This window comes from Schistocerca piceifrons, chromosome 1 (assembly GCF_021461385.2).
Source record: "Schistocerca piceifrons isolate TAMUIC-IGC-003096 chromosome 1, iqSchPice1.1, whole genome shotgun sequence".
NCBI lineage: Eukaryota > Metazoa > Arthropoda > Insecta > Orthoptera > Acrididae > Schistocerca > Schistocerca piceifrons.
The window spans coordinates 459,296,488-459,319,470 of record NC_060138.1 but is presented as its reverse complement, the minus strand read 5'-3'; the positions used below and the strand labels follow the sequence as shown (position 1 = coordinate 459,319,470).

At 41.7% G+C, this 22,983-nt stretch overlaps 1 protein-coding gene across 2 annotated transcripts in view; it reads left to right on the top strand.

Moving 5' to 3' along the window:
* Nucleotides 1-9,434: 9,434 nt before the first annotated feature.
* LOC124792931 (erythroid differentiation-related factor 1) overlaps nt 9,435-22,983 on the top strand; it is a 223,155-nt gene continuing 209,606 nt past the window's right edge. For both annotated transcript variants that reach the window (XM_047257980.1, XM_047257981.1), the window contains exon 1: nt 9,435-9,614. In XM_047257980.1, the coding sequence (XP_047113936.1) occupies nt 9,573-9,614 (42 nt within the window). In that variant the 5' untranslated portion in view covers nt 9,435-9,572. The remainder of the gene's footprint in view (nt 9,615-22,983) is intronic.

The following is a 22,983-nucleotide window of genomic DNA, read 5'->3' as shown; positions in this document are numbered from 1 at the left end:
TTACAGCTTCAGCCCAAAACTGTCTACTTAGACCTTTTGTCTGTTTGAAGTATTTTGATTTTTCGACCAGTTTCATTTTCTAATCGTGGTTTGAATTCGATGAATGTGTCACAGACTTCTGTTGTTGATTTTAACATATAACCAAAAGTTTTCTTGACAGATCATCAGTAAAAGTGAGAAGATATCGTGATCCTCCCCACGAAGCCATGCTTATTGGTCCACAAACATCAGAATGCACAATGTCAAGTAGCTCTTTTGCTCTTCTACCTGATGTTTTAGGAAAAGATTGTCGAGACTGTTTACCTTTTATGCAGGGAATACACGGATCTAAATTGACGTTCGTCCAGTTCAGTCCGTCAGCCATTTTTTCTTTTAATAAATGCATGCTTACACGATTCAGATGTCCCAATCTTCGATGCCACAATTCATAACTGTCAATTTCTACAACATTTGCGTAATGATGCACTTCATCTAATCGATACATAGCATTCATTTGAGTTGCAGTTGCTACTGGTGTTCCAGAAACAAATACAACACTTTTATTGTATACACCGCACTGCACATTGTCAAACATTACACACAATCCACGTCTTGTCATCTGACTAACCGACAGTAGGTTGTAAGCAAGGCTTGGAACATACGCAACTTCATCAGCAGTTATCTGTTTATTCTTGTCGTCACAAGTAACTCGAAGATGAACATCGCCTTTTCCAATAGCCCGAAGATTGCTGTTACCTGCTACTGTCACTTTAGCAGCTGTGGTCGGTTGGAAAGTGTTGAACGAGTCTCTCTGATTCGTCATGTGTCGTGAACACCCGGAATCCACATACCAGCCATTACTCTGATGCGAAGTTGCAGTTAGAGCCATTAACCCAGTTTCGTTTTCAGTACTCACTGCATTCGCAAAATTTGAAAATTTGTTTGGTTTCTTCTTTGTTCTACACTCATTCGCCTTGTGACCTGGTTTATGACATTTTTTAACACTTAAAAAGCTTGATATTTCGAACATCACGTTAGATATTTGTCTTCTGGTGTTTACTGTCCTGCTTACTAGCTACCAGCGCCGAATCTGTGGTCTCATTTGTGGATGCAAACTGACGTTTCGTCGATTCTTGAATTAATCGCTGACTTACTAAATCACTATTAATCTTGAAACCCGAATTCTCAATTGCCATAATCAAGGGTTAGAAATCTGCTGGAAGTCCACTTAGAATAATTGCAGCTACGTAATCATCGTCTATTTTCTTACCAATGCTTCGAATTTGTTGGGCAAGAGACATAATTTTCGACAGATACGCCTCCATATTTTTCTCAGAAGCCAATCGTCCATTCATTAAGCATTGTAACACCCCAATATAACTAGATAAAATCTTATCTTCAAATGCAGATTGTAAATTTTGCCATGCTTCTTTAGCAGTCGTTGCTCCACGAAGTTTTGGATACACAGATGAATTTACAGATAAACATAATTTTGATAATGCTTTCTGTACATTCTTCTCATCTTCGTCAGTGCCAGCAATTGTGTCCCATAGTCTCTCATGTTTCAGGTACATTTCCATCATGAATTTCCAGTCGTTGTAGTTTGTCATACCAGTCAACTTTTCAAAATTAAACAGTGATTGTCCACCCAAAGCCACCTTGAATACGTTCAGATAGTTAAACAAATAAATCTTGAAAGTTTCTCTGCAAAAAAAAAAAAAAAAAAAAAAAAAAACAAAAAAAAAAAAAAAAAAAATACAATAGCAACACGTTGAACACACGCGAAAATCACGTAACCTTGATTTATCAGTTTATTTATTTGATCTGGAAAGTTCACTAATCTCTCCTGGGCCCATAACCTGTTAGATATTGACTCTAATTAGTCTTCTGTGAGATTATAAAGTTGACCTTTTAATCAAATACGCAATACACCATATTGCCAGGAACACACCTTTTTAGAGACTATTTATTCAGCGATGTTACGTAACGAAGATCAAAGAGAAAACATAAACTACCATACATATAACACATCAAAGAGTAGAATATAACTGTTCTCAACATGTGGGCAAGTGCTCTACCAATTGAGCTACCAATGCATGACTCGCAACCTACCCTCACAGCTTTACTTTTGCCAGTGCCTCATCCCCTACCTTCCACACTCCTATCAGAAGTCCTTTCAAGGATGCATTGTAAGTCATGCTTGGGTAGCTCAGTCAGTAGAGCACTTGCCCATGAAAGGTGGAGGCCCCGAGTCCGACTCTCAACTTCAAGACGACACACAGCCACCTGGCAGCAGACTCTGTACACTGCTTGCACTGAGCACCTGAAGCCTGCTGCCTATTGCTGAAGTCTATTCCATCCACATGGCAGACTTCATTCAGACTCCAGCAGATGGCATGAGGGTGGCAAGGCATACACCTCGCCCAGTCTATCAAGTGTTCTGATTTCACACTTTGTTTTGTGATGTAGTGCAAAACTGCGCATTCCAAAATGGTTCAAATGGCTCTGAGCACTATGGGACTCAAAATCTGTGGTCGTCAGTCCCCTAGAACTTAGAACTACTAAAACCTAACTAACCTAAGGACATCACACACATCCATGCCCGAGGCAGGATTCGAACCTGCAACCGTAGCGGTCACGCGGCTCCAGACTGACGCGCCTAGAACCACACGGCCGGCGCATTCCAAAACTCTGACCATGGATTGGTTTAGGTGCTCCAGCCTGTGACCCTCAAGGGGATGTGCCAAGCACAAAGTGTGCCATTCACACTCATTTCTTCATTATTGCTTCAGCTAACACAGTGCTAAGTTGTGATGTCATGCATCGAAGTGAGCAACAGTAATATACAATAAACAATGATCTAGGTGAGAAAAAAATTTACAATCTGTACAAGAAAATGACCCATGATCTGAGCAAGCAGCACAACCCCACAATGGGGCAGTTGTCTATGAGATAATCACCAAATGAATAAGCAGTTGGCCAGGATCTGATGCAACTGCACCATTTAATGCTGTGAATGGGAATTACTTTGGATTAACACTTGTACATTGCAACAGAATGATGTGATGAAAGTTTATGTTATTGTTGTTCAATTAAACAGTGATTGAGCTTGTATAAGTTTATTTTATCATTGTTTAATTAAAGTAAGACTGAACCGTGATTTTGCTCACACATGTTTACCTTGGTAACATAAAGACAGCTATTCTTTACATGTGCACAAAATACCCCACATGCCCAGTTGTGTTATAAAAATTGGCGCACGCACTTGACAGCTAAATATCTGATCGATACTGGTACAGAGACCAGTGTTGTTCCTATTATTTTCATCCCTGCTTGCACATCCCCAACCAAACTGACTTTATGTGCCATGAATAACTCTGGTAGCAATGTTCAGGACGCAACAGATACTCAACTTCATCTCATGCCTGGCCTCAGTTTTACATAGGTCTTCCACATCATGGATGTGGTTAGGTATCAATTTCCTTACACATTTCAGATTTTCCTCTAACATCTAGGATGCTATGTTACTGCACCATGCTTCTGCCTCCCTGCTCCCAGGCTTGTTTGGTCCTTGTTCCATATTTTCCCCCTTGAAGGACTTCTCCTTAGCTGTCTTTCCAAGTGTTCCTCAGTAATGACTAAACTCACAACTGCATTGGTAGAGCTTATGCTTGAGTGCTCTGCTTCCCATGCTCTATGAGTCCGCAATGACGCTCTTCGTCAAAGGATTGATGCAGAGTCTGCACAACTGACATGTGCTCATCTGATACTATGTCAGCTGCTTGGTGTGGATTCAGCACACCCAGATGATCTTTCAACAGCTACTTAATTATCCCCTGCAGTGCCACATTTTACACAAGCGTCTCAGGTCAGTGACATTGCATCTCCCTGTTTTTCTGTACAGCACAGCCCCCTTTTGGAAAAAGACAGTGTAGGCATCATTCACCAATCACATTGTAATTGGTCTTCCCCATTCTGCCTTGCTGGAAAGAAAAACAGATGATCCACCTCTGTGGGGAATACAGAGTACTATACCCTCATTGACAACTGGCAATCCCTCATAGTCAGAGCTACGCTCAACTGGTCAATAGTGCAAAAGTGTTTAGTGTAATTGATTGCCGCCAGGCCTACCATCAAATACCAATGTTCAAAGGTGACATTCCTAAGACTGCTCTAATCACACCATTCAGACTATTTGAGAACTCTTATGCCATATGGCCTCAAAAATGTGGATTGGACAAGTCAAAACTTTATCAGTTTGATACTGTTTAACCTTCCATTTGCATATGTATACTTGGATGACGTCCTAATTTTTTCCTTCATCATCGAGGAACATGAACTGTCCCTGGCTTAAGTCAAGGACGCACTTCATAAGATTGATGTTGAAATCAGTCATGATAAACCACCACTAAGTAGTGCCAGTGTGATTTTCCTTCACTATACCATATCGGCAGAAAGTATTCAACCGACATCCATCCATGTTAAATTTATTTGTAACCTCCTCTATCCATGGACTACCATGAGATGAGCAGATTCCTCAGCGTTATTAATTTCTACCATTGACATCTCCCCCATGCACCCTCCATGAAAGAACCCCTCACTGATGTTATGATAAGAAAAACAACACCTCAGAAGTGCAGTGGACAGACGAGACGCTTCAAGCCTCCAATAACCTTAATTTCGCCCTCACTCATGCTGTCACATTAGCTTACCTGATACCCAAGACTCGCATCTCATTCACCTCTGATATGAGTGATATAGTCATAGGTGCAGTGCTGCAACAGCATGTCCGTCACACCACTGAACCACTCAGATCCTATTCCAAAAACCTCTCACTGGACCAGTATAAATGGTCAATGTTCAACCATAAACTCCTCACAGTCTATGACGTGGTCAAATAATTCTGTAGTGATACTCACGGGGCATAAGTTCGGCATCTTTGCCGATCACCATCTGCTTGCAGATGCCATTGCAATCCTGGCAGGGATGTGGACCCCCCTCACTCCCCCCCCCACCCAACACCTGTGATCCATGGACCTATTCGGCCGGTTTTAAACATATGTTTGACATGAGGTGTTTGACTATGTGTCCATGGTAAACATTGTCATGTCCCATACTGACTTGGATAAACTGGCTCACCTAGACTGATGACACCAAACATGCTCAAAGACACAAATTACACATTGTAATTTTATCAGTCTGTGTGATGACTCTGTCCATGCCTCTCTCCAGGCCCCCCACTCAGGCCTTCACGAAGTCCTCAGTCCTATGGCAGAATACCTTGCAATGCCAAACATCAAACAGTTTCTGTGAATAGAGTGAAACAAGCGTACTAGCTATTCGATGGCCCCATACAGAGGCACCTACCACAGTCGAGGACACCTTCTCCTTCACCAATCCCATCACCACCTCTGTACAAAACACAATGTCATACCTCTGTGTAACTCCTCACTCTCCAGATCACCTAGTCCTTACCCCTTACTGTTTTCTATTGACGTCAACCACCTCATTCTGGACGACCTCTCAGTCGAGGTTTATGATCACACTCTCTTTCATTTTTACTGTCTCTTTATCTATGCAAACAGATGCCTCAATGTCGTCCTGCAAGCGGCTGTTGGGCTTCTCCGAGCTCGCTTCATGAAATGTATTCGCAGTTGCGAATATGGACAACCATCAGCTGCATAATGGAATGACAACAATGAAAATTTGTGACAAGACTGGGACGCGAACCCGTATTTCCCGTTTATCGCCACTGTACCATTTTTTTGTTGGCCCCATTTTGTTGTATATTGTTCGTTCTTCGTTGATTTATTCACTCAGTTTTTTTGTTACAGAGAGTAGTTAACCCTGTAACCGAACACGCTGAGCTACCATGCTGGCATACCATTAGGCTATCTTGAGTATGCCTTGCAACCAGACCCAAACTTTCATATGTCGTCTACCATGTTTCTAAAACCCGAACTCGTGCATGCATGATGTATATTCCCGTAAAGGGGAAAATATTTTAATTGAGAATCGTTTTCTTGGTGTCGGTGGATATATATGATACTGCAGTGCCTGTGTTTATCTTTGTTGAAATATGGAACCAAGTAACTAATCAAGTTATTTTTATGTAGCTCTTGAGGGGATTACAAATAGATTCGCAAGTTTGAGGAATTATTTCTAAAATTGATGCAGCGAATTTGAAGTTCTCTATTTTAGATCCGCCTGGTCTGTTCCTGTAGTCAAGAACTTCGAACTGACAACTAGTCTCTCTTTAGCACTAACTAGAGGTGGGCCAAACGGTTATTCTGGAGTAACCGTTATCACAGTTCCAGTTATTCTTTGATAACCTTATCGTTAACCGTTATTAATAACTGCCAAGTTATTTTTCGCTAGCGAATACCGAATACTCCGACAGTTAAATAACGACATAGTTGGAATCCATCAGTTTAGTTATCAGTATAACTGCGAGTAGTGTGAAATAGCAGGAATGTCGTATGAATCGTGTCATAACCTTAGCTTATTAACTCCGGGTACATTTTAGTTGATCTTAGAACGATTATAAGTGTTTCATATTATATGTTTGTAGGTTATCGGTCGCTATTAGAAATATTATCTTCGCAGCTGCGACAGAAAGTACGCGGAACTTCGCCAAAGCACTGTTTAAGTAAAATGTTAAAACCGCGCGTTTTTAAGTATGAAGTAATATGTAAACTGAGTACTGTAGGTTAAATTCGAAGCTTAATTTCTTGTGCTGCTCACATAATAGAATAAAGTGTACAGCCTTGTAATACAACTAAAAATATATGTAATGTGACAGATTCGTTTACTCCTGTGCTGTAAAAGCTAGTCCTATTGGGGAAAGTGAGAGTACGCTAATCCAAGTTTTATGTCAGATTTGCAAACTGCTCGATTTCTCCAGCGACAGCATGTTTATAACATATGAAGACATGCAGATCGAAAAGGTTGACAGTGTTACATTTCTGGGATTACAACTCGATAATAAATTCAGTTGGGAAGGGCATACCACATTTTTTCATTCTATTATTTCATAAGGGAGCATATTCTGTGGTAACTTATCAAATGTAGCAAAAGTTTTTCGCATGTAAAAGCGTGTAATAAAAATCGTTTGTGGTATCAATTCAAGAACATCATGTAGGAACCTGTTCAAGGAACTTTGTATTCTAACCACTGCTTCCTAGTATACTTATTCCTTAATGAAATTTGTTACAAGTATTTCCAACCAATAGCTTAATACATAATATCAGTACTAGAAATGGGAACAGCAATCTACATAAAGACCTAAAATTACTTACCTTGGTCCAAAAGGGGTCCAATATTCAGGAACATGCATTTTCAATAAACTGCCAGCAAGTCAGCAACCATTTGGAACTTGGTTTCAGATAAGGCACAGTTTACAGTGTGTTTGAAAGACTATTTGATACAGAAGTGTCTGATTCCACCCGTCATCAATATGCTGGAAATGGCTATTTTAAGTGTGTCTATGACCTCACTACATACACATGGCAACAAACACGAAGATACATATAAATAATACAATAACATTTTCCACCAAAAATACAATCAAACCAATGGGACAACTGCGGGAAGTTGGGGGTTTTAGGGTGAGGACAAGCTAGTAAAAAAAACACACCATGATCCCGAAGCACAAAATGAAGAACAAAAAGAAAAAAAATACAGCATTCTGCCACACCAACAAAAATCTGCAGGAATCATAAAACATCAACACACACAACTATGAAAATGGGAACGGTCATTTCCGGTGACCTATATAGGTCCACCACAGCTACTGATGCCAAAAAACCAGCACCTACAACTGCGAAAAATAAAACCACAATCCCAAAAGTCCACAAATCAATCATCCCTACATAAATTAAATCACATTCAATACTTCATAAATACACAAAACATCACAGCTAGAAAAAAAAATGAATTACCACCAGCAAATTCCGGCACTGCAACCTAGATCGACAGCCCCCCCCCACACACACACACAAAAACCAACTCATAAACACCGTGCCGTAATGACATTCACACACCACAACACCTTTACGTCGAAGCAGACGGGTGGAATCAGACGCTTCCATTGACCCCTCCTTCTACTCTGTAGACGAATATCGTAACAGAGACTGGTAGACCAGCTTAGGTAAAAATTCTGCTATATTTCAGTTTTGACAGCACTTCGTTGCAACAATCAAGATCGGGTATTCTGTGTACGATAAATTTATTAAAAGTACGTAACTGTGTTTTATTCTGTCAGTGTACCAATTCTGTAAATATTAGCAGTTACAGTGATATATTCACGTATTTTGACAATCTCCTGACAAATGATGAGGATAATAATTATTATATTCCACTGTATTATGTTATACTTTCTGATATGTTATTTGTCATTCGCGATGGCCAGCGGCTATTTCCGTATCAGTACGAAAATATTTGTTCGCTCCAGTTACTATCCTCTCTGGAAATATCACCTGCAACTACGACCTTTAACTGGAGTCACCGAGTCAGGAACGTCTAGACACACAGTTATTCCGTTACCAGCTTCCAGGTTATCTGTGGTGGTAGCCCGATAACTAGAACTACGAGCCAATAACGATAACTGCCAGAGGAGAATACAGGTCTCTGACAGTTATTTCCATAGTCGCTCGAATTCCTTAGTAACTTTCCTTGTACTACCCGTCCAAGCTAAATTAACACGTAAGGCGGTGGCTTAAGGGAACGACCGTACTTGTTAATGCCTGTACTGCAGCTCCTATCAGCCACGGCTCGGACATTAACTTTATTTAATTGTTTATGCTAAAAGTAACGAAGGTCCACGAAATAGTACACAGTTCTTATCAACAGATGGCGCGCAGTCTCACAGTTATTCCCATGGTCTACAGAACGCCTTCCAAATGCGCAGTACGATCTTCGGTCAACAGATGGCGCGAGGCACTGTTGACACTAAACAGTTATTGAAATAACTGCCAGAATCAGAGGAACGGTTATCGCAGTAACCGTTACTTCTCAGTAACCGGTTATTTCTATCAGTTACGTTATTTTTTGCCACCTCTAGCACTAACTATGCCTACCATGCTCTTCTGCTTCATCAAACGTACTAATGTAACAAAACAGTCGGCATGATTCGCCTGTATATATTTCTCTACAAAAACCAGTATTCCGAGAGCCGTTTTTTTTCTCTTTTAAGAATAAAGTCAGGTGATAGGCAGACTGAATACGACGGTTTAATATGAATTGATAGTCATTAGTCAATTACTGTCAACGGTTTATTATGAATTGGGAATCAATTTCTGGTAACAAAACGTTAAATGTAGTTGCTATTCTCGTATCATTGTTTCGTGAAGACATCAAAATCGTTAGACAATTAGCAGTGCACAGCCGGTCTATGACGAGACGCTTCTTTTAATTGTGCAGGTCGCAGTTATTAACAACTTTGGTTGGATGTATTTTATGTCGTAGAGGCGGTAGTATGTTTACAAATAAGTTGTGAGTAGTTCTTGACAGTGAAACGGAAGCATTTAATGCTATATACAAAGTATAACAAGTGATTTGATGTTTTGGATGTCAAATATTGCCAGATCAGAGCGATGACAATGGATGTCAAAGGAAAAGTTACACAGTTTTCAATGGTGAGACTACATTGTTATTGCACTTTTTTTCTCACGCGGCAAGCGCTGTAGGAATGTGACATTCGCCTATTATCTTTATTTGGACCTACGTTTTGATGCTTTTATTATTAAACTGCTTGTCTTCACTGGAGAATTGTTGACTAAATTATGAAACGAAGATCTTGCTGAGATTGGAGTAAATTATATTCATTTTGACCGCCAAGGTTAAAATAAAATAACCTTCCAGCATCACCGTAATTTCGTTGAAATGAATGAAATTCAGATGGCAACTATCATTCCTAGCGTAAAATTTACATTTAGTTTTGATTCTCCATCCAGTTTTTTTCAGAAATATGGACAGGGTAGATTTTGGGACGCAGAAAGCTTTAGGTCATGTATTTTACATACTTTAATTCATCCATGGCCTTTGAGATAATATTATCGGTGATTGCTCAATCAGACCGAAGGTATGGTATTCCTTATGCTATGGAAAAGGAATAACAATTACCGAGCGGGATTTTATTAAATTGAGAATATTAACTACTTCCTCACTATACATTCTGATGAAATTTGCACCGAATTAACCATTTAATTTCGAGGGCAATACAAATATCCAGTACTCACAAATACGCTTATTGTGGGCCTGGTACTAGAAGTGCAAATAAACTACAATAGTTATATCATCCATGGATTCAAACATTAACACAAAAAAGTAGAGAATACATTCTCCTAAAATATTTTGATGTTCCACTTACAGAAATGACACGGGGAAAACGTGTGCTTTTAAATTTGTATTTTGTGTGTTTCTCCTTAACAACCCATTTTCCACAGAGCAGTTGTTCAATGGAAGTAAGTAGGCCTATAAATTATTTATCATGGATACGATTTCTTTAATAAACTAAATTGCCATCTGAGTGTGGTGTAAAAGTGTGAAATAAAATAAAGAATTGAGAGTGCTCCATTGTGTTCAGTTAATAATATACCTACCTTTATCAGACTTGGGTTAGAGAGCTAGATTTTTGAGAGAAAGATCTGTGCTAGATCCAGCCATGTACTAATCACAAAGCAGTAGTGTTAAATTTTTGAACTACTGTCATTTCGTGTCATTATTCTTAACACTGTAGACTCCATGCATGCTTTGGTGGCCATCATAAGGTACAGCATTTGGAGATTGTTGCTATCAGTAAAAGAAAAGTGTGTGAGAGAGCAAGCTTTAGGGTTAGCTGCATAGAACATGATGTTGATTTAAACTGCTCCAAAAAGAAATCTAAAGATGAATGTCTTTTGAGGAAAAAAGAAAGAAAAAACATTTTAATATTTAAGAGGAAAACACTTTTTAATGTTCTGCAAAATCATATTTATTTTCTCACAAACTGGTATTCGGATTCTCATGCCATCTTCAGGTGATAACTGAATGTTGCAAACACATTCAGTTGTCACCTGAAGATTGCCTGAGAAGCTGAAAGCCAGTTTGTGATAAAATAAATACAATTTTGCAAAACATTAGGAAGTGTTTTAATTCAGTAAATGTTTAAAAAAACATTTTTGTAATATTTCGACAACCTGATGCCTGTTATCATTTAAGGCTTCCTTAGATGTTAGAATCTACATCAGAGTTAACTGTTATTTTCCTAGCTGCTCATGAACTAAAATGGAGCCTTTTTCTTCTGTTTCCAAAATTCCAAGTAGCCTTGGATGCTACTGCCAGAATATTTTGATCACTGTTATAAAGGAAGAGGGGACTTTGATAAATTATTTATTACTTTGCAAATGGACGGAAAACTGGAAAAACGAATCAGAACAAAAATACTGATTACAATTGTAACGTCCTAACAGATTACTTAACTTCTAAAATCGAGGTCCTCATAGATTTCACGATGAATAATTAATTATCCCCCACCTGAAATCCAGTCAGTGTGTTCAAAGATTTAATAAATGATGATTTTCATATAACTGTAAATAATATACCATAGGTAATAGGCGAGTCAGTGGAAACCCGTAATGAAACATAGTCTTAATTTTAACATTAAAATCACCAACACTACCAGACTCTACAGTAACTTGACAAGAGTAGTTGGATACTGTGGACTTGTGCGCTTGGGTACTCCAGGTTAAGAACATTATCCTGTACAACTGTAAACTTTTGGCATGTCTGAGTGATTGCTGTTAGGCATGACAGTGGATAGTTGTGGTGCAGAGAGCAGGGACGTTGACTTAACCACTTGAATCATTAAGAAGATACAGGTGTTGTGCTTTCTTTTTTTGTGTCAGTGTGAGCTGTGTGCATTTTGTGTCAAGGCGAAACAATTTTTAGCTGGGAAAGTATAGGGCATATACTACCTCATTGGGTGAGTTACATGGGGTTTTATCTGGTTTTAGATGTATTTTCCTTGCTGCTCATTGAAACAGTTTAGGAATCTAAAAATGATGAAGTAAAAAGAAAACAGACTCTCATTAGAATGTAGTAGATCACTGGTGTAAACAGAGAACCACTTAAGACAGCAACTTCTCCGTAGTAGCTATGTACACACGGTCACTTTAAATTGTGTCATGACATGTGCCTTATTATGTACTCAGTTGGGCTTAGCCAAGTGAGTCATTACTGGAGGTAGAAATCTTGTATGTACTAAACACTGACAGAAATGAAAACGTTCCATCATGAAGTGCCAGTCTGATATTTGTCATGGAGATGTTCATTAAGTGTTCAAACTTTCATTCTATTTTGAATGGATGTCCATCAGTTGTTAACATCAGTGTGAGATATGACCGCCACTGGCAATAAGATGCTGATGTATTTGTTGTGGCATTGAAGCAAACAGTCTCAGAGTGTCATCTTGAGGAGTTTGGCATGTCTGATACATATTTTGTGTCAGTTCTGCTGGAGACTGGCATGAAAATATATGTCTTCTCATCACATTCTAGACATACTCTGTAGATGAAAAAACAGGGAAGCAGCCAATCCAATCAAGGCTCCATGCAGTTCTCGGAAATATGGAAGCGTCCGATCCCACCCGTCTGCTTTGACCCATGACGTCACAAATATGGCGGAAACAAAAACAAACACACACACTTTCCACAAGAAGCCTAATGACACGACCGGGACAAGCGCGGGAAATGGGGTGTTTTGGGTGGGGGGCAAACTAAATATAAACAAATTTAGATGCCTTGCGTAGCTACAACATGTTAGTGAAGACAGCCATGCATGAATACCCACCCACCTCCCCAGGGGTCGTAACCCCTGCAACCCATAGAAGATAAAGATGCTTCAGTGGCTGATTAGTGTTTTTTGTCTTTTTTTAAAAAAAAATCTCACGAGATAGAACGAACAGATCGGAAAAGTATATAAAATAAGATAAAACAGAACTGGAGACAGCCACACTCAAACCAAACTCCGCGCCGTCATGACGTCACACACAACACCCTTACGTCACGGGTCAAAGCCGACGCGTGGGATCGGACGCTTCTGTCGACCCCAGTTCTCTAAGCATTTGCTGGTTAACTGCATTGTGGGGTCTTGCATATCCTTCTGAAAAATGTCACTTGGCACACAGGTCAGAATATGGTAACATGATTTGCCATTCTTGCCACAGGCTGAAGAGCATTCAGCCTCCTTTCAGAAATTTCCAGATCAATCTTGTCATATCCAGTAGCTCCTCTCATCATGATTCCAGGAGTTGGAGGGACATGAGTCTCGAGAATCGCTCCTTCCAGTGACATTTCACCATTTCATATAAAGACACATGGATATTACTCTGAACACAATCAAAAGAAGTGAGACTCATCACTGAATACCACAGGATACAACTCAATGTACCAGTTGACTCTACCTCTGCACCATACAAGTCTCTGTTGTCTGTGTAGTGTATCAGTGGTAATGAAGCAAAACCATCTGAGATCGTAACCCAGCTTCCATTAATCTGTTCCTGACATTTCTTGGTGACACTCTGCATGTAACCCCTTACCAGATTTCAACTGCAGTCATCCATCTACTCATCAGAGCCAGTGTAGCAATTCTATGATCTCATGGTGTATTCCTTGTGGTAGGACATGTGGTTGCTCTTGTGAAAGTGTTCGTTGAGTCCATCTTGTCACCACACATTCTGCAGTCATTGTACTACTGCCAGCCCACTGTGTGATCTGTTTTTCGATGCTCAGTTATCCCTCAGGCAAATGTCTCGACCTTTCTCAAAGTGTGGAAAAAGGTGGTGTTAAGCTGCACATGCACTTGCTCTGAGCATGATGTGTTGTGAATTTCTCCAGCAGAGTTTCAGTAGCACATCCAATAACCATTAGGTGTTACACCATTCATCATCTGTGGGAATAGCTTTTTTTCTTTGCTGAAAATACACTCCTGGAAATTGAAATAAGAACACCGTGAATTCATTGTCCCAGGAAGGGGAAACTTTATTGACACATTCCTGGGGTCAGATACATCACATGATCACACTGACAGAACCACAGGCACATAGACACAGGCAACAGGGCATGCACAATGTCGGCACTAGTACAGTGTATATCCACCTTTCGCAGCAATGCAGGCTGCTATTCTCCCATGGAGACGATCGTAGAGATGCTGGATGTAGTCCTGTGGAACGGCTTGCCATGCCATTTCCACCTGGCGCCTCAGTTGGACCAGCGTTCGTGCTGGACGTGCAGACCGCGTGAGACGACGCTTCATCCAGTCCCAAACATGCTCAATGGGGGACAGATCCGGAGATCTTGCTGGCCAGGGTAATTGACTTACACCTTCTAGAGCACGTTGGGTGGCACGGGATACATGCGGACGTGCATTGTCCTGTTGGAACAGCAAGTTCCCTTGCCGGTCTAGGAATGGTAGAACGATGGGTTCGATGACAGTTTGGATGTACCGTGCACTATTCAGTGTCCCCTCGACGATCACCAGTGGTGTACGGCCAGTGTAGGAGATCGCTCCCCACACCATGATGCCGGGTGTTGGCCCTGTGTGCCTCGGTCGTATGCAGTCCTGATTGTGGCGCTCACCTGCACGGCGCCAAACACGCATACGACCGTCATTGGCACCAAGGCAGAAGCGACTCTCATCGCTGAAGACGACACGTCTCCATTCGTCCCTCCATTCACGCCTGTCGCGACACCACTGGAGGCGGGCTGCACGATGTTGGGGCGTGAGCGGAAGACGGCCTAACGGTGTGCGGGACCGTAGCCCAGCTTCATGGAGACGGTTGCGAATGGTCCTCGCCGATACCCCAGGAGCAACAGTGTCCCTAATTTGCTGGGAAGTGGCGGTGCGGTCCCCTACGGCACTGCGTAGGATCCTACGGTCTTGGCGTGCATCCGTGCGTCGCTGCGGTCCGGTCCCAGGTCGACGGGCACGTGCACCTTCCGCCGACCACTGGCGACAACATCGATGTACTGTGGAGACCTCACGCCCCACGTGTTGAGCAATTCGGCGGTACGTCCACCCGGCCTCCCGCATGCCCACTATACGCCATCGCTCAAAGTCCGTCAACTGCACATACGGTTCACGTCCACGCTGTCGCGGCATGCTACCAGTGTTAAAGACTGCGATGGAGCTCCGTATGCCACGGCAAACAGGCTGACACTGACGGCGGCGGTGCACAAATGCTGCGCAGCTAGCGCCATTCGACGGCCAACACCACGGTTCCTGGTGTGTCCGCTGTGCCGTGCGTGTGATCATTGCTTGTACAGCCCTCTCGCAGTGTCCGGAGCAAGTATGGTGGGTCTGACACACCGGTGTCAATGTGTTCTTTTTTCCATTTCCAGGAGTGTATACTCACATGATGATGAAAATTTAATCAGCATATCCCACTGGATATATTGGAGTAACAGTGTTGTGACATTTGATGAGAGTGTCTAAAGTGTAACACATTTCATTTGCGTGTGTGTGTTTTGGAATGTAGGCTATGGTGACAGATTGACCTACACTGTAGTCAGAGGTCCAACGTAGGCTGAAACATAACAGTTTGATTGTGAGTTGGCAGAGCCAACTGGTATGATGTCATGAGAATAATGCTGATGGTATGTGGAGCAAAGCAACCCCTGCCAAATGTGGATCAGTCGGACATGAATAAAATCAGGCTTTTTGCAGAGGACACAGTTATCTATAATTAAGTGCTATCTGAAACAAGCTGCACAAATATTCAGCCAGATGTTGATAAGATTTCAATGTAAAGAGATTAGCACCTTGCTCTGAAGGTTCAGAAATGAAAAATTTTGTACTTAAGAAAATGAAAATATTTAGTATCCTAAGGCTAAAATATCAGTGAGTCACTGCTGGAATCTGCTAACTCATACAAAAACCTGGGTGTAACACTTTATAGTGATATGAAATGGAATGATCACATAGGTTGAGTCATGAGTAAAATAGGTGGTAGACTTCGGTTTATTGGTAGAATACTGGGGAAGTGCAGTCAGTCTGCAAAGGAGATTGCTTACAAATCACTTATGTGACTGGTTCTAGAATATTGCCCAAGTGTGTGGGACCCATACCACATAGGACTAACAGGTGATGTTGAAGGTATATAGAGAAGGGCAGCACGAATGGTAACAGGTTTGTTTAATCCATGGGAGACTGTCACAGAGATACTGAAGGAACTGAATTGGATGACTTTTGAAGGTAGACGTAAACTATTCCGAGAAAGTCTATTATCAAAGTTTCAAAAATTGGCTCTAAATGATTACGCTAGGAATATACTACAACCCTCTATGTATCAGCCATATAGGGTTCATGAGGGTAAGGTTAGAATAATTGCTGCACATACAGAGCCATTCGAAGAATCATTCTTCCCGTGTTCCATATGTGAATAGAACAGGAAGAAATCCTCACAAGTGGCACAATGGGACGTACCCTCTGCCATGCACCTCACAGTGGTTTGCAGAGTATAGATGTAGATGTAGAGCTGGACACACCATCCGTTTTGCATTAGTTGCTCTGGTGATCAGCCAGTGTGGAACAAAGACCATTCTGTTTCTGTGGAGAAGAAATGAAGGTCTTGGAATGAGTATCTCATATTGAAAGATGGTAGGATGTAATGATATAACAACACCAGTGTTTACTTCATGTGTGGCTACATTGTCAGGAAGAAATTTGCAAAAATACAAATTGCTGCAGACACTAGGTGTTACTGCCTCACATACCACCTACATCTGCAACTGTATATGCAAAGTAATACCTGTAGTCAGCAGAGGGACTTTTTGGAGAACTTCTCCAGGCAAATAAGACATCAAGTAAAACAGCTTTTGGCATAAAACGTCCATCAAATGGCAGCACTGGCTCTCCATCTCAACCCATATCCTTTCCCAATAAAAGAAAATAAGAGACAAAGAGGAAACCAGGCAGTGAAGAAACAAAATTGAGAAGCATCTGAGTGGACATCTCTTATGTTGATGGAAATGGCTCCAAAATGGAGCTTCATATACATACTGCAGAAACAGAAAGTCATAATGAAGTTTCAAATTAGTGCACGTTCTACTGCGTTTGAAAGATTCATTCTGGAAGTTCCAAGACACTTTCCTCCAGTGTCCTGGACTCACAACAATGAGGCTCTACGTATACAGTGTGATATGAATTGATTCAGGATTCCAGCAGAAAAAATTTAAACTCTTTGCACTGGAACATTTATATCTCGACACGTTTAGTATGATAGCAGCTCGTATCCCCATCTGGCTATATGGATTTAGGTTTTCCATTGTTTCCCTAAATTACTTAAGGCGTATGCTGGGATGGTTTCTTTTAAAAACACATGACCACTTTCAGCCCACCTCAGTCTGAGCCTCGTCTTTGATAGGTTGTTCAACCTCAATCTTTATTGCTTCTATGGCATACACTTAAAAAGGCTGACACACCTGACTTAGGAACTACAGTTTGCACAAAAGGGATGACCTTTGGAGTTTCAGGGCAAAAGCTGGGCTAACTGTTTTTTTTTATTTTTTTTTTATTTTATTTTTTTTTTTTACCCCTAATGATACATACCAATCTCACCACAGAACTAAAAGCAGTTGCTGGCAAAATGTGCCATTGCAAATAACAGCATGTTTTTTATACCCGGCACAACATGATCCTATAGCAGGCCTGGCCTAGATTTGCTCTCCAAGAGTGCACTTGCACTCCACAAATGCAGTCAAGTGTACTGAGAGCTCTAGCTTCCCCTGCCTCTGCACTATTCCTTGCAGGTGTGAGAGTGAGATGGATATACACTGAAGGCTACACATGAGAGAAAATTGCAGCAGGGTTTTATTGGTAGTATTTGTTTCCAACTCTCTCTCTTTTTTGTTCCAAACTTATTACTTAATTATCTAAGTGCATTATATAGCGCTAATACAGCAGGCAGAACTACAAAAATCTTTACATACTGTCATTTAACATTAAGATGTGTTGATTATAAATTTATACACATTTTGATTTATAATATAGAATGTATATGGATCTTTGGTTCGTGATACAGTCAAAGGACTTTGTCAAATTTATAACAGAAAAAAAGTTCACTCATAATGTATATTGAATGGAACCCTGAGATAAATTGAATGGCTTGTCTGTGCAGCTGAGGATATTACTCTTGGGGCAGAATTTTATAAAGTCTTTTAAATTGCTGGTTTGGACAAACAGATCATCAGATGACAATTGCATTATATCATCTTAGTGGCTGGTGTTGTAATGGTGTTTTCCCAACTCACAATAGTGCAATGGCATTTTAAGAATTTTACATGGCCTTTAAACTAAATGGAGAGTAAAGTAATCTCAATTCTGTATTGAATGATGTGGCTTTTCCACTTTTTTTTTAGAAGTGGATGGGCACTATAGTATAGAACATAATTATAATTTAACACAAGATGATGATCTTCCTATAGCGACGTCCAGCTTCAGAGCTTCAGCCTCCCTTTTCCTTTCCCTTTCCCTTCTCTGCCTTCAGCTCCACTCACTGCTGTGCTTGGAGTTCTAGACAGGAGATTGGCTGAAGTGATCATAGAGCTGTGTTTGGCTAGGCCTGCCCTATAGACATAGAAGCTCTCGGAAACATCGGAGCACGTAAGTTTGGGAGTTGATGCTGACAGTGTTTTAGGGAAGGAAAGTACACTTCCTCTTATGATCATATTGATAAATGGTATGTCTAAAAATATGGCTCAGACAATGACAGAACACTTCCGTAATGTCACTGCTGTAGAAACACACAATCCAGCATTGCAGACCATTTAGAGAACTGTGGAGGCAGAAAGTTGTATGGTTTTTTTCTGTAATTTTTTTTTTATTTAGATGTCATAGAGAAAATGCACAACCAACCATTATACATGTTGCAACTGCAATCTGTGAAGTCTGTAATACGAGAAACATCTCCAGGAACAGTGCAATTACAGTATGCCATGTTGTGTCATCTGTGCTCCACTGTTAAAGATGTACCCACAGAATCTCTAATAAAATGTGATTTTACGCAGTACATGGAGCTATGCAATAATTACAGAGGAGTGGACAAAAGTATGGACATAGCAGGACACAATACATTACCATGCCTAAAACGGCGTGGAAAATTATTGGCATTCAAAACAGCTTCTAGTCACCTCGGAATAGATAAATTCAGATCATGTGTGGTTTTCAAGGAGTTCTTACACCATTCTTCTTGCTAAACAGTGGCAACTTCCGAAAATGATGGTAGAGGTTGATGGCAATCACACACTTTTCCCACCAATGTAGACCACCAATGCTCAATAATATTGAGATCTAGTGACTGTGGTGACCAGGACAGATGCAACAGCTTTCTCCATGTGCTCGCAAAACCAGTGCCGGACTATATGAGCTGTATGAACAGGAGGCTTGTTGTCTTTTAACACAGCATAACCATTGTGGAACAAATGTTGTACTGCATGATGGACCTGATGTGCCAATATGCCTACATAATCCTTGACAGTAATGTGACCTTGCAGTGTAATCGTGGGGCCCATGGAATGCTATAATATGGCTGCCCAAATCATCAAGTGGTCTGCATCATATGCTTGGGACAGTGTGTGCTGGACACAAATTTGGCCAGAAGTTGGAAACAGTATGAAAGAAGACGCAGTTGACCAAATTACTTTCTTCCATTACTCAGTTGTCCAGGTTTCAATGGCTTTTCCACCACATTTTCTGGTTACATGCATTTGCATCATGATGAGTGGTTTTGGAATTGCAGTTTGTCCCGTGGTTCCAGCTTAAGGACCTCCCTTCATGTTGTTTTGCTGCTGACAGGGTTTCGAGAGCGACATTCAGTTCTGCAGTGACTTTCGCAACTGTCGTCTTCTTACATTTCACCACCATCCTGTGGCTCAACACACTTTTTGTGACAAATCCTAATATTAAAATCCTAATGATAAACTGCCAAAGCATTCACGACAAAGTGTCAGAGTTTTGGAGTGCTCAAGAACAGCAGTGAAGCTCACATAATACTAGGTACTGAAAGTTGGTTGAAACCTGAAAATGATAGCAGTGAGATTATTGGAGAAAATATAAGTGTTTATCGGAAGGATAGGCAAATGGAAAGTGGAGGTGGTGTGTTTGTTGCAGCAGACAATAAACTCAAATCCACTGAGGTAAATACTGAAGCTGCATATGAGATTGTCTGGACGAGCCTCAGTATCAGGTGTGTGTGATAATTGGATCCTTCTATCACCCATCAGACTCATCTCCTGATGTAACTGAAAACTTTAGAGAAAACCTCAGTTCACTAGTATGCAATTTCCCCAATTGTACTGTAATCATTGGTGGAGACTTTAACCATCCAACAGTTAATTGGGAAAATGATAGTTTTGTTAGTGTTGGATGTGATGAGACATTCTGTGAAACTATACTAAATGCCTTTTCTGAAAACTACATAGTTAGGAACTCCACTCATGATGGAACTACACTCCTGGAAATGGAAAAAAGAACACATTGACACCGGTGTGTCAGACCCACCATACTTGCTCCGGACACTGCGAGAGGGCTGTACAAGCAATGATCACACGCACGGCACAGCGGACACACTAGGAACTGCGGTGTTGGCCGTCGAATGGCGCTAGCTGCGCAGCATTTGTGCACCGCCGCCGTCAGTGTCAGCCAGTTTGCCGTGGCATACGGAGCTCCATCGCAGTCTTTAACACTGGTAGCATGCCGCGACAGCGTGGACGTGAACCGTATGTGCAGTTGACGGACTTTGAGCGATGGCGTATAGTGGGCATGCGGGAGGCCGGGTGGACGTACCGCCGAATTGCTCAACACGTGGGGCGTGAGGTCTCCACAGTACATCGATGTTGTCGCCAGTGGTCGGCGGAAGGTGCACGTGCCCGTCGACCTGGGACCAGACCGCAGCGACGCATGGATGCACGCCAAGACCGTAGGATCCTACGCAGTGCCGTAGGGGACCGCACCGCCACTTCCCAGCAAATTAGGGACACTGTTGCTCCTGGGGTATCGGCGAGGACCATTCGCAACCGTCTCCATGAAGCTGGGCTACGGTCCCGCACACCGTTAGGCCGTCTTCCGCTCACGCCCCAACATCGTGCAGCCCGCCTCCAGTGGTGTCGCGGCAGGCGTGAATGGAGGGACGAATGGAGACGTGTCGTCTTCAGCGATGAGAGTCGCTTCTGCCTTGGTGCCAATGACGGTCGTATGCGTGTTTGGCGCCGTGCAGGTGAGCGCCACAATCAGGACTGCATACGACCGATGCACACAGGGCCAACACCCGGCATCATGGTGTGGGGAGCGATCTCCTACACTGGCCGTACACCACTGGTGATCGTCGAGGGGACACTGAATAGTGCACGGTACATCCAAACCGTCATCGAACCCATCGTTCTACCATTCCTAGACCGGCAAGGGAACTTGCTGTTCCAACAGGACAATGCACGTCCGCATGTATCCCGTGCCACCCAACGTTCTCTAGAAGGTGTAAGTCAACTACCCTGGCCAGCAAGATCTCCGGATCTGTCCCCCATTGAGCATGTTTGGGACTGGATGAAGCGTCGTCTCACGTGGTCTGCACGTCCAGCACGAACGCTGGTCCAAGTGAGGCGCCAGGTGGAAATGGCATGGCAAGCCGTTCCACAGGACTACATCCAGCATCTCTACGATCGTCTCCATGGGAGAATAACAGCCTGCATTGCTGCGAAAGGTGGATATACACTGTACTAGTGCCGACATTGTGCATGCTCTGTTGCCTGTGTCTATGTGCCTGTGGTTCTGTCAGTGTGATCATGTGATGTATCTGACCCCAGGAATGTGTCAATAAAGTTTCCCCTTCCTGGGACAATGAATTCACGGTGTTCTTATTTCAATTTCCAGGAGTGTATATTGGATCTAATGACAACAATTAGATCTGACCTCTTTGAAGATGAGCACATCAAAACTCGTATCAATGACCATGACACAGTTGTGGCACCAGTGATTATCTGTGTACAAAGGACAGCTAAAAATGACTAAAACAAGCAGTAATATACATATATGTTCAGTAAATTAGATAAAAAATCAGTAGTGTCATATCCCAATGAGAAATTTGAAACTTTCAGCACAAGGGAGGAGCAATTTTTTTTAGTATATGTACCACTGAAGTGAATATGGCAGGAGCCTGTAGACGAGCTATGGCTCAAGTTAAAAGAGTAGTTGACCATGCGTTGAATAGAAAGGTACCGAGTAGAACAGTTCATAATGGGAGGGACCCTCCATGGTATACAATCACTGTAAAGAAACTTCTAAAGAACACATATTACTGCAAAATATGTGTAAAACAAAGCATAGGGCTATAGATGCTGATGCTGAATGAAACACGTTTGGCTGTCAAGAGAGCAATGCATGATGCCTTCAATGACTACTGTAGAAGAATATTGTCAAGTGATCTTTCACAGAACCCAAAAAATTCTGGTCATTTGTAAAGGCTGTTGGTGGCACAAAAGCTAGTGTCCAGTTCCTGGTGAATGAGATAGGAACTGAATTTGAGGGTAAGCAAAAGCTGAAGTGTTTATTTCCATTTTCAAATGCTCCTTTACAAAGGAAAATCCAGGAGGGTTGCCCCAATTTAATCTTCATACCACTGAAAAAATGAATGAAATAAGTATCAATGTCAGTGATATTGAGAAAGAGCTGAAATTGTTAAAACTGAACATACACTATGTGATCAAAAGTATCCGGACACCCCAGAAAACATATGTTTTCACATTAGGTGCATTGTGCTGTCACCTACTGCCAGGTACTCCATATCAGTGACCTCAGTAGTCATTAGACATCATGAGAGAGCAGAGTGGGGCACTCCGCGGAACTCACAGACTTCGATTGTGGTCAGGTGATTGCATGTCATGTGTGTCATATGCCTGTATGCGAGATTTCCGCAGGCCTAAACATCCCTAGGTCCACTGTTTTCTATGTGATAGTGAAGTGGAAACATGAAGAGAC